The sequence below is a fragment of the Carassius carassius genome, chromosome 19 (genome assembly GCF_963082965.1).
Source record: "Carassius carassius chromosome 19, fCarCar2.1, whole genome shotgun sequence".
NCBI classification, from domain to species: Eukaryota; Metazoa; Chordata; class Actinopteri; order Cypriniformes; family Cyprinidae; genus Carassius; species Carassius carassius.
In genome coordinates, this window is record NC_081773.1 from 26,734,468 (window position 1) to 26,744,982 (window position 10,515).

At 39.5% G+C, this 10,515-nt stretch overlaps 2 protein-coding genes across 2 annotated transcripts; both read left to right on the top strand.

Moving 5' to 3' along the window:
- The first annotated feature begins 391 nt into the window (after window positions 1–391).
- On the top strand, window positions 392–3,814 carry LOC132095494 (inactive all-trans-retinol 13,14-reductase-like). The gene is made up of 11 exons (XM_059500546.1): window positions 392–678; window positions 765–947; window positions 1,044–1,285; window positions 1,389–1,584; window positions 1,681–1,878; window positions 2,003–2,122; window positions 2,228–2,366; window positions 2,464–2,573; window positions 2,667–2,833; window positions 2,931–3,087; window positions 3,305–3,814. Exons 1-11 carry the CDS (start codon window positions 519–521, stop codon window positions 3,448–3,450), a joined length of 1,818 nt encoding a protein of 605 aa, XP_059356529.1. The 5' UTR covers window positions 392–518; the 3' UTR covers window positions 3,451–3,814.
- Window positions 3,815–5,494: 1,680 nt separating this feature from the next.
- On the top strand, window positions 5,495–8,616 carry LOC132095493 (inactive all-trans-retinol 13,14-reductase-like). The gene is made up of 11 exons (XM_059500545.1): window positions 5,495–5,784; window positions 6,055–6,237; window positions 6,328–6,569; window positions 6,651–6,846; window positions 6,919–7,116; window positions 7,228–7,347; window positions 7,460–7,598; window positions 7,681–7,790; window positions 7,876–8,042; window positions 8,107–8,263; window positions 8,377–8,616. The coding sequence occupies exons 1-11, from the start codon at window positions 5,625–5,627 to the stop codon at window positions 8,520–8,522; spliced, it is 1,818 nt and encodes a 605-aa protein (XP_059356528.1). The 5' UTR covers window positions 5,495–5,624; the 3' UTR covers window positions 8,523–8,616.
- Window positions 8,617–10,515: the final 1,899 nt, after the last annotated feature.

Sequence of the window (10,515 nt, forward strand, 5' to 3'; positions counted from 1 at the left end):
TGGTGTCTTTCAGTCGTTCAGCCTTTGCAAAATGATTTGTCACCTACAACATAAAATATATGAACAAAGTACAAATTAAGTGATATTGAAGAAAAAGTGCATGGGTTGGTTGTTTTGAAATCTGTCTCCAATGGACTTATATGAAGTTAAAACAAAGATCCATGCAAACAATCAAAGTGATATATCTAAAAGATAACAAAAAACTGCATTACCACACTGACCTTCATTTTATGCAAGACTGTTACTTACCGAGACAAGCAACTAAATGCAAAGCAGTAAATCTGTGAGTCTGATTAATTCAAGGTACGTCAATGCACCGATACTGATAAAACATGTTTATTCTCTCCACCCACAATTTAGACCAATAAATAGGGTCTACATTAGACCACCAGCACTAGACTCCTGGCTTTGAAAAGAGCCACTGCTTGAGCTTCCTTCATCTTAAAGAGACCAACTCGTCCAGAAGACACTCCACTGAAAGCATCAGCTGCACTTCTTCTTACAGACAGCAACTAAAAATGAGGTGGTTTCTGCTCTTCTCTGAATGGCTTGTGGACTGGGCTCGTGGCACATACTGGTACCTGTTTGGCAGGAGAAGTGAACTATGCAAGGGGACCATCAGTCCTCCAGGCCCGCTAGTCATAGATGAAAAGAGAAAAAACAGAGTGCTTCGAAATGGTAAGCAAGCTTTATTTCAGAGGGATTGAATTGTAAAAGAACTTGAATGCATACATGTACTAATTTCTAAATTTCTTAACCTACAGAATTTGATGAGTTTGAAGTACCCAGAAACCTAGACATTATTGTGATTGGAAGCGGTATTGGTGGTTTGACCGCAGCAGCAGTTTTAGCCAAACTAGGAAGGAAAGTCCTGGTGTTGGAGGAAGACAAGCAGGCAGGAGGCCTGTGTAAGACCTTCACTGAAAAAGGCTTTGAGTTTGACTGTGGTAAGATGCTTCCAGCAATGTTCATGGTGCTAAATGATTACTTGATGAAATGCTGAATGTATTTTAATAATCGCATGGTGTGCTTTTGTCATAAAGGCTTCCATTATTTGGGGCAACTTCATGAGAATGGCTTCTTGAAAGTTGCATTGGATCTGATCACTGATGGCCAGGTGCATTTTGCTGAGCAGGGTTCCCATGTGGACACGGTGGTTATTGGTAAAGGCAAACAACATAAAGAGTACACTATCTACAGTGGCAAAAAGCATATGGAAAAACATCTTAAAAAGCAGTTTCCCAATGATACGAAGGCGGTAGAGGAGCTTTTCAAAATCATGAAGGTGCTTATTCAGTGATTTGTTGAAGTTTTTGAAAATACCACTGAGTATGGACATTAAAAACCCTATGAATTATATATGAATATCTAAAAAATTTTCCTGATAGATCTGTTCAAAGAAGATCCATCTGCTGTGTATGCTGAAGATGGTCCCTCTCTGGTTTGCTCGCTTCATTCTGCGCAGTGGAATCGCAGACTTGATCTCTCCAATTTTCAGATACTCCCGTACCAGTACAACAGACGTGGTCAAGTCTTTCACCAGCAATCAAGACCTCCTCACTGTGTTCTCTCAAATATTTTATGGTGAGAAAAGAGATGTCTATTGTGTTCCTAACTTATTTTATTGCAGAGTACATTTCTTGAGAAGTTTTAACTGGAATCACTGTTTTCCTCCTGAAGGTGTCCCACCCAAAAACTCCAGTTGCATGATTGATGCCCTCTTCCTGCACCACTCAAAGCGTGGTGTGTACTATCCTAAAGGTGGTGCCAGTGAGATCCCATACCACATCATCCAGGTTTTGGAGAAGCATGGAGGGAAAGTCCTGGTCAATGCTCCTGTGTCCAGCATTCTAGTTGATGGAAAGCAAAATGTGTATGGTGAGTTTGAGATGTGATCCTGAGAAAACAATGGATGTTCAACAGCCCCAGTGGAACCCAAAATGGGTTCTCCATTATGTATTGGCGTTCTTTAAATGCATTTCTTATCTTTTTATCTTTCCAGGAGTGGCTGTCAAGATAGGAGGTGAAGATGTTGAGGTTCGGGCTCCTGTGATCATTTCAAATGTTGGCATCTTCACCACCTTCAAGAAGCTTCTACCTCCAGAGATTCAGGCAAATCCTGGTAAGCAAGTGTACATCTTCGATATATGTGTTACTATGAACCAAGATATGAACTCAAAAGCCCATCAGTGGTCACATGATGGTGTGCATCTCTTGACCTTTACAGACGTCAAGGGCTATCTTCATACTTTGAAACCAGGCAAAGGATTTTTCCAGGTGTTTGCAGGCTTTAATGCCACCAAAGAAGAACTGGGCATATCTTCAGCCAATATGCGACTCTATAAGAGCAACAACATGGATGAAATGTACGTGCACAAATCCATCGTTCACTCTTAAATGCTGTTAAAGTGCTTATGTTAACACTAATGAGAATAAACCATAATAAGTGTATATAATGTTTAGGATGGAAGAATACTTTTCTTCAGACAAGGAGGATGCACCTGATAACATCCCCATGATGTATCTCTCCTTCCCCTCTGCAAAGGATCCCACCTCATGTACCCGCTTCCCAGGTATCTCATTTGTCCTTTTCTCTATTCTTTAAAGTTTTATACAGTCATGACAAGGACTCAAAATCATTTGCCTGAATCTATTTGCATTTTTAGGACAGTCACGTATGGTGATCCACACTATGGTCAATACAAAGTGGTTTGAACAATGGAACAACATCAGTGAGACTGAAAGAGGACAAGAATATGAAAAATACAAGATGAGATTTGCTAATCATCTCTTTGATTGGGCTTGTGTCCACTTCCCCAAACTGAAAGAGAAGGTAAATTAGTCTTGTATCATATTCGAGTGCTGCTTAATAACTGAACAGTAATAAAGTTTAAAAAGCAGAAACTATGTAAAAAAATATTTTTTTGTAGTTGGTGATGTTGCATGCAGTCACTCCCATCAATATGCACGGGCTGGGGGCCACACATGGATCCATGCTGTCTGCAGAACACAGTCTGGAGAGATACCAGCCTCTGAACATTGCCATGACCAGATGCAACACTCCTGTCAAGAACCTCTATCTGTCAGGTAATACTCCATATTTGAGTGATAAGACATTTCATGAGCACAGCAATGTAGGAAGTCGGTTTATTGGATTAGTTGCCATGATTAAGAAATATTTTACTGTTAACGTTGTGATTGTGACAGAAACCTTATAATATTAAACATTTAAGTGGATTATTAAAGATAGTAGCATGTTTTGTCTGGTCTACTTACAAATGTAATTTCTTGTGTTTCATCTCAGGGCAAGATGTTTTCTCTGCTGGTTACTCTGGTGCTTTACATGGTGGACTTCTCTGTGCTTCAAGTGTTGTGGATCACTGTGTTTACCCTGACATTCTCCTTCTCCAAAAGAGGCTGAAGAGGCAGGCAGTTAAGAAACTAGAGTGAAAAAAAAAAACAAACATACAATTTGTGAAAGGTCTACTGAGATGGATATATCAGTCTTTAATATACTGTATTTCACTCCCATTTTAATGTGTTTTTAACAAGTATAAACAGCAACACAAACAGTGAGGGTTTGTCACTATCATTAGTTACAGCATAAACCCTTATATGTTAAGTCAAGTCAACTGCTTGCTTGCTTGTAAATAAGTTGAAGTACAAAGCTTGAACAAAACATTTTTGTTTTGATGTACATTTGTCCAATGTGCTGGTGTTTCCCCTTGCATTAAAAAAATACTAAAGATAAAACAGCCATTTTAGCCATTTTGTGTACATGTGATCAATAAATGGACTTGTTGGCTTGCCGTCATCCATTTGTGGCCAATTGCAAACACATTATTTTTTATTAAATTATATGTATACTCACATATACCAGAGCAACATAAATACTTGCAATGTAATATCCCCAGACCCCAGCACACATAAAGAATAAATCTGCCTACTGCATGTAACATTATATAAAAAAAAAAATTGAATGTGGATGCACCATTTCACATTGAGGGCGATGCAAAAAAGTGAAAAAAATTGAAAATTCATTGACTTGATTGTGTGTGTGTACACTTATTTGGGATTCAGTAGATTAGAATAACATCAACACCTGACAGAAACTGAATGCACATCACACCTTTATTGCATTCTATCATGTTCTACAGCTGGGGTCTCAGAGACCCCAAACAGCTCACCCAAAATATTTGTGCTACTCAACGTCAATTATTAATTATATTCATACATTTGCATATTTTATATTATTGATCAATATGTGAATCTGTTGTCTGGACTACGCATGACACTTGATAACTTTACAAATCTGGTCCTAAAATGCATTTTAAGTAAATCAGTGAACTAACTGATTTTTCATCTAATTGAATTTACTATAATTGATCCAAGTTTTCAGTAGTTTTCTCAAAATTTGAAGTGGATCATAATCTTGCATCAAAGTTGTCCTAAAACCTAAAATCAAAATGCGTTCTTGTCTTAGGACAACTTTGATGAAATTGTTTGTTCCACGGCAAATGTTTACTTAGGGGTGACCCCAAATAGTTGACGATTCGATGCTTCGATTCGAGGAACCTGATTCGACTACCAATCTAACAGTCGAATATTCGCGGGGTGTTATTGATTATGCCATTCTGACTAAATGGGGGAGCTCAAGTGTCTGATTTCACATAGAACTTGCGGTTTTCTCCTAATAAGTTAATATGCAGCCTATTATGATAAAGCCGTGAATAAGAATCTGAAAAGAAAGAAGCTTCAAATTAATATTTTAAAGTGCATGAATAAATCCCACGGAGCCCCGCACATAACATGCAAGAAAAAAAAAATAGTGTGCACGATTTACTAATTCGTTCCCTCAATGTACTAAAACGTGCGCACGTTTACTATTACGTTCCCTCAATTTACTATTGCGTTCTCTCGATTTGCTAAATCGTGTGCACGAATTAGTAAATCGTGAGCACAATTTATAAATCGAGGGAACGCAATAGTAAATCAAGGGAACGCAATAGTAAATAATGTAGATTTCTACACCACTGACCTACAGTCCTATGAAACTGGTTTTTGATGGATTTAAACCCAGGAAAAAATCTTGAAATGAGTATGAGAGCGATGCACACTTTCCTTAAAATCTGCATACAGCGTCCTAATAATGTGCTCTGCATCTCCGATGTTTTAAAGAAAACTACCATTATGACAAATCTCCCATTTCAAAGTGAAAAAACCCCAAGATTTCCCTAATTTCAGGGTTAACATATTACTCAGAGTTTTATGAAATGGCCCCAGGTAAAGCAGATTTGATTAGTATACTTTATCAAAAGCCTGCACTCCCATATTTTATCATTTTATGCGAAACCAAGTAAATCACTACAGGCCACTACTACAAACAATCAGTCTGCTAAACTGATTGAGTCAAGTCACACCAATAGTAGTCAAGTGAGTTAATTAACCCCACCCACAACTTAGACTAATAAATAAGGCCTTAACTCAATCACGAGCATTAAACTCTTGGAGGCAGTCTCTGGATGAGCAGCTCCTTGAGATTTTAGTATCTTGTTGCAGGTGTAGCATTCAACAGCCACTCCTTAAACTGAAAACATCAGCTGATCTTTTTCTAGTAATTGAAGATGTGGTGGATTCTGATTTTCATAGAATGGCTTGTGGATTGGGCACGTGGCACATACTGGTATCTGTTTGGCAGGAGAAGTGGCTTGTGTAATGGGACCATCAGTCCTCCAGGCCCACTAGTTGTAGATCAAAAGAAAAAGGAAAGACTTCTTCGGAAAGGTACAGTACTTAAGATTTAGTTTGCAAGTAGTGGTCAAGTTAGTGCTTCACAAACTTGTGCTGGTCACTCCTCACAACTGCACATTGTGCTTGTCTCCTTCATAGGCTGCACCCAGTTCATGTCTTGCAGTCTCTAAGTTAAGGAGTTTAATCATGTTAAATGAGGGAGACATACAAAATATGCAGTGGTTGGGTGTCCCAGGAATGATTTTAGAAGCACCTGTGCAAGTAACAAATGTCTATTGCTAACAAATGCTACTTTACTTACAGAGTTTGGAGAATTTGAAGTACCTAAGAACTTGGACGTCATTGTGATTGGCAGTGGTATTGGTGGTTTGACTGCAGCTGCGATTTTAGGCAAACTAGGAAAGAAAGTCCTGGTTTTGGAGCAAGAAAAACAGGCTGGAGGCCTGTGTAAGACCTTAACTGAAAAAGGCTTTGAGTTTGACTGTGGTAAGATTTATCTCATTGATATTCCCTGAGCTGGATTAATGATCAACCTAAATATCTTTTGATCACCTACTCGATGAATGTTTGTCAAAGGCTTCCATTATGTTGGACAACTTCATGAGAACGGCTTCCTGAAAGTTGCATTGGATCTGATCACCGATGGCCAGGTGCACTTTGCTGAGCAGGGTTCCCATGTGGACACTGTGATTATTGGTACAGGAACTCAGCGTAAAGAATACACCATCTACAATGGGAAGACTCAGATGGAGGCTCATCTAAAGAAGCAGTTTCCCAATGATACGAAGGCAGTGGAGGAGCTCTTCAAAATCATGAAGGTTTTTACATTCTCAAGCTTGTATTTATTGTACATTAGTGTATGGCCTCTTAATGTCCTTTTTAAACCATCTCTTCCTTAGATCTGTTCCAAGAAGATCCATCTGCTGTGTATGCTGAAGATGGTCCCGCTATGGTTTGCTCGCTTCATATTGTGGAGTGGAATTGCTGATTTAATATCCCCAATTTTTAGATACTCCCGCACCAGTACAACAGATGTAGTCAAGTCTCTTACCAGCAACCTTGACCTCCTCACAGTGTTTTCTCAGATATTTTATGGTAAGTGAACTCCTACTGTTCCCAACAACTTATGCATTTGTGGGCTTCAACTAGTGTTACTCTTTCTTCAAGGTGTCCCACCCAAAAACTCCAGTTGCATGATTGATGCCCTGTTTCTGCACCACTCAAAGCGTGGTGTGTACTATCCTAAGGGTGGTGCCAGTGAGATCCCATACCACATCATCCAGCTTTTGGAAAAGCATGGTGGGAAAGTTCTTGTCAATGCTCCTGTGTCCAGTGTTCTAGTTGATAAAAAACAAAGTGCATATGGTGAGTTCCTGCATGAGTTCGGTCTAAGTTTAACAGATTGCAAATTCCATTGCCTGTTGGGAACCACACTTGCAGATGCATGAAACCATATTCAGTGTTCTCTTTGAATAGGAGTGACCGTGAAGAGTGGAGGTCAAGACTTTGAAGTTAGGGCTCCGGTGATCATTTCTAACGCTGGCATGTTCACTACTTTCAAGAAGCTTCTGCTTCCTGGGGTCCAGGCAAACCCAAGTAAATGACCGTGTTTTCATTGCAAGCAGTACAAGACCTTTTCAATTCTTGATATGAATCCGCACTACTAGCTAGATTTTTCTGGGGTAACCTGTGCATCTGCTTCTTCCAGAGGTCCAGGACTATCTTCATACTCTGAAACCAGGCAAAGGGTTCTTCCAGGTGTTTGCAGGCTTTAATGCAACTACAGAGGACCTGGGCATCTCCTCAACCAACATGCGACTATATAAGAGCAACAACATGGATGAAATGTAGGCGTCCACATCCAATCACTTCTGTTTCTCTAAAGTGCATATCCATAATCATTTTACTTTTTATTGCTTAATTATTTAGGATGGAAGAGTACTTTGCTTCCGATAAGGAAACTGCACCTGACAACATTCCCATGATGTATGTGTCCTTCCCCTCTGCTAAGGATCCCACCTCATGCACCCGTTTCCCAGGTAAAATTTCACACGCTGTTGTACATCAAAAACATTAGCCTAAACAAGCCAACTAAAGTGTCTTTGTGGGTGGTTTGCAACTTAGGGCAGTCCCGTATGGTGATCCATACCATGGTCAATCCAAAATGGTTTGAACAGTGGAACAAGGTCAATGAGACCGAAAGGGATGAAGAATATGGAAGATACAAGACGAGATTTGCTAATCATCTCTTTGAATGGATTTGTGTCCACTTCCCGAAACTGAAAGAGAAGGTGAACTGTCAGTTCTATTTGAGTGCTGCTTGAGGAGCAGGAGCAAAATTTTTTTTACTTTTAGGTAGTGCTGTTGCATGCAGTCACACCCATCAATATGCACGGGCTGGAGGCTGCATATGGATCCATGCTTTCTGCGGAGCACTGTCTGGAGAGATACCAGCCTCTGAACATTGCCATGACCAGATGCAACACTCCTGTCAAGAACCTCTATCTGTCAGGTAATCCTGAGTTTCAGTCAACTTTTTTTTTTTTTTTTTTTTTTTTTTTTTTTTTTTAAATGTATCTCCTATTTTAAGGATTACTATCTAAGATTTTTTTTTTTTCACCTCAGGGCAAGATGTTTTCTCTGGGGGTTACTCTGGTGCTCTACATGGTGGCCTCCTTTGTGCTTCAACTGTTATGGATCAGTGTCTGTATGTCGACCTCCTGCTCCAACAAAAGAAACTGAAGAGAAAGATGGTCAAGAAAATGGAGTGAGAATGAGTGACTATACTTGCGCTCTTGATGCCACTCTCGTTGTATTGTACTGCAAATTTGTTCTCTGCAACTTGGAATAAAAACCCTAACACTCACACCACTAGTGTTACTGGGTAATATTTACAGTGAACTTGTCTTCATACTGCCAGTGCTAGGTCCCTAGACTTGTGTGGTTAGACTTTGTAATGAGAATATCCCAAATGTGACTTAAGGGGTGTCAAGCTCAAGCATATCCAGTGACTCGGCTCTTCATCCACCTGGCATCTTGTTCACTTTAAACTTTGCTCCTTAAATGGCCTGACTCATTTGTTGAATAACTGCCTATCATTTGTCACTAGATGGCAGCATTATAGTACTGCATCTACTTCACTCAAGGGTTTTTTTTTTGTTTTTTTTTCAAACCAGAGGACATGACCAGGGCTTTTAGCTAGAGATGGAATATCCTGAACAATTAAGCTTGACCTTGTCATTTTCTCTTACAACCTAAATGTGTCCTGTTGGTAAGTTTGAATGGAGGCAAAGGTTTCCAAGAATTCTAACCCCCCCCCCCCCTCTTTTTTTTTTTTTTTTTTTTTTTTTTTTTTATAAATGTGCTACCAGTTAAGCTTTTGTTAGAAGCTAAAAGGAATGCATAGAAAACATTTTATATAGGTGAATCTCAAATTTAGAATAATGGAGCAACTTTAAAAGTTTTTTTTTTTTTTTTATACGGTTATGACTTGCAGCTTCAGTCAAATTAAATTCAGTATCTCAATTAGAATTCCACTTTGAGCTTTTTTTTTTTTTTTAGTTTCAATTTAAGTGAATACTGTGTACCTCTTGGGCTACATTTAGAACATGCAACCACAATTATGGGAAAGTCTACGGACTTGGTGACGGTCCAGAAGACAATCATTAACACCCTCCATGAGGAATGTAAGCTGCAGAAAGTCATTGCTGAAAGGGCTGGCTGTTCAGAGTGCTGTATCAAAATATATTCATAGAAAGTTGACTGGAAGTGAAGTTTGTTAGAAGGTGCACAAGCAACAGTGATTACCACTGCCAGGAAAAGCTGATTTCAAGATCTTGGGAGAGCTTCACAGGGAGTGGACTGAAACTGGAGTCAGCACATCGAGTCACCACATTTGGACATCTTAAGGAAAAGGGCTACAGCTGTCACATTCCTAGAACCAAGTCACTCCTGAACCAGAAAAAAAAATCAAAGGATAAGGAGTAAAATAATTGGACCGTTACTCAGTGGTCCAAAAGTCCTCTTTTCAGATGAAAGTAAACTTATTTCATTTGGAAACCAAGGTCTGGAGGATGTGACATCTGCTGGTGTTGGTTCATTGTTTTATCAAGTCCAGAGTCAATTACCTGAAAAACCCTGGCCAGGATTTCTATATTGCCTAAAATATCCAGGTTTTGGCTTTGGTTTCCTGTTTACATATTTAATTACGGTAATGATCATTTGACCAATAACCTGCAGACTTTATACGTAAATCGAGCAATTGTGGTTCGTGAGAAGGTGGGATCTACAGAGAACGGTCAAAGCGATGCAAATACGTGTACATTTTAGTGTCGGACTGGAAAGCAGCATTGAGCTGACTGATCGGTGTATGACATCAAAGTAATGTGAGAGCGATTCAAAAGCACAAGAAGCCATTGGTCTGTGCAGCGCAAACAAAGCCAAAATGTGGATATTTTAGGCAATATAGAAATCCTGGCCAGGACGTGTCCTGCGAGAATGGCACGAATGCAGCCATCTACCAGGAGATTTTGGAGTACTTTATGCTTGTATCTGCTGACAAGCTTTATGGAGATGCTGATTTTATTTTGCAGCAGGACTTTAGCACCTGCCCACAGTGCCAAAACCACTTCCAAATGGTTTGCTGACCATGATATTTTGTTTGATTGGACAGCCAAATTGCCTGACCTGAATCTCACAGAGCATCTATGTGGTATTGTGAAGAGGAACATAAGTAACATCTGAAAATCAATACAGATGAGCTGA

What these genes read in the sequence shown, in the direction of transcription:
- LOC132095494 (XM_059500546.1), top strand. Translation starts at nt 519, where the DNA reads ATGAGGTGGTTTCTGCTCTTCTCTGAATGGCTTGTGGACTGGGCTCGT. An exon ending in AGGCTTTGAGTTTGACTGTG is followed by an intron (nt 948 to 1,043) that starts GTAAGATGCTTC and finishes TTTGTCATAAAG; the next exon opens with GCTTCCATTATTTGGGGCAA. An exon ending in AGAGATTCAGGCAAATCCTG is followed by an intron (nt 2,123 to 2,227) that starts GTAAGCAAGTGT and finishes TGACCTTTACAG; the next exon opens with ACGTCAAGGGCTATCTTCAT.
- LOC132095493 (XM_059500545.1), top strand. Translation starts at nt 5,625, where the DNA reads ATGTGGTGGATTCTGATTTTCATAGAATGGCTTGTGGATTGGGCACGT. An exon ending in GGAAAGACTTCTTCGGAAAG is followed by an intron (nt 5,785 to 6,054) that starts GTACAGTACTTA and finishes CTTTACTTACAG; the next exon opens with AGTTTGGAGAATTTGAAGTA. An exon ending in CTCATGCACCCGTTTCCCAG is followed by an intron (nt 7,791 to 7,875) that starts GTAAAATTTCAC and finishes TTTGCAACTTAG; the next exon opens with GGCAGTCCCGTATGGTGATC.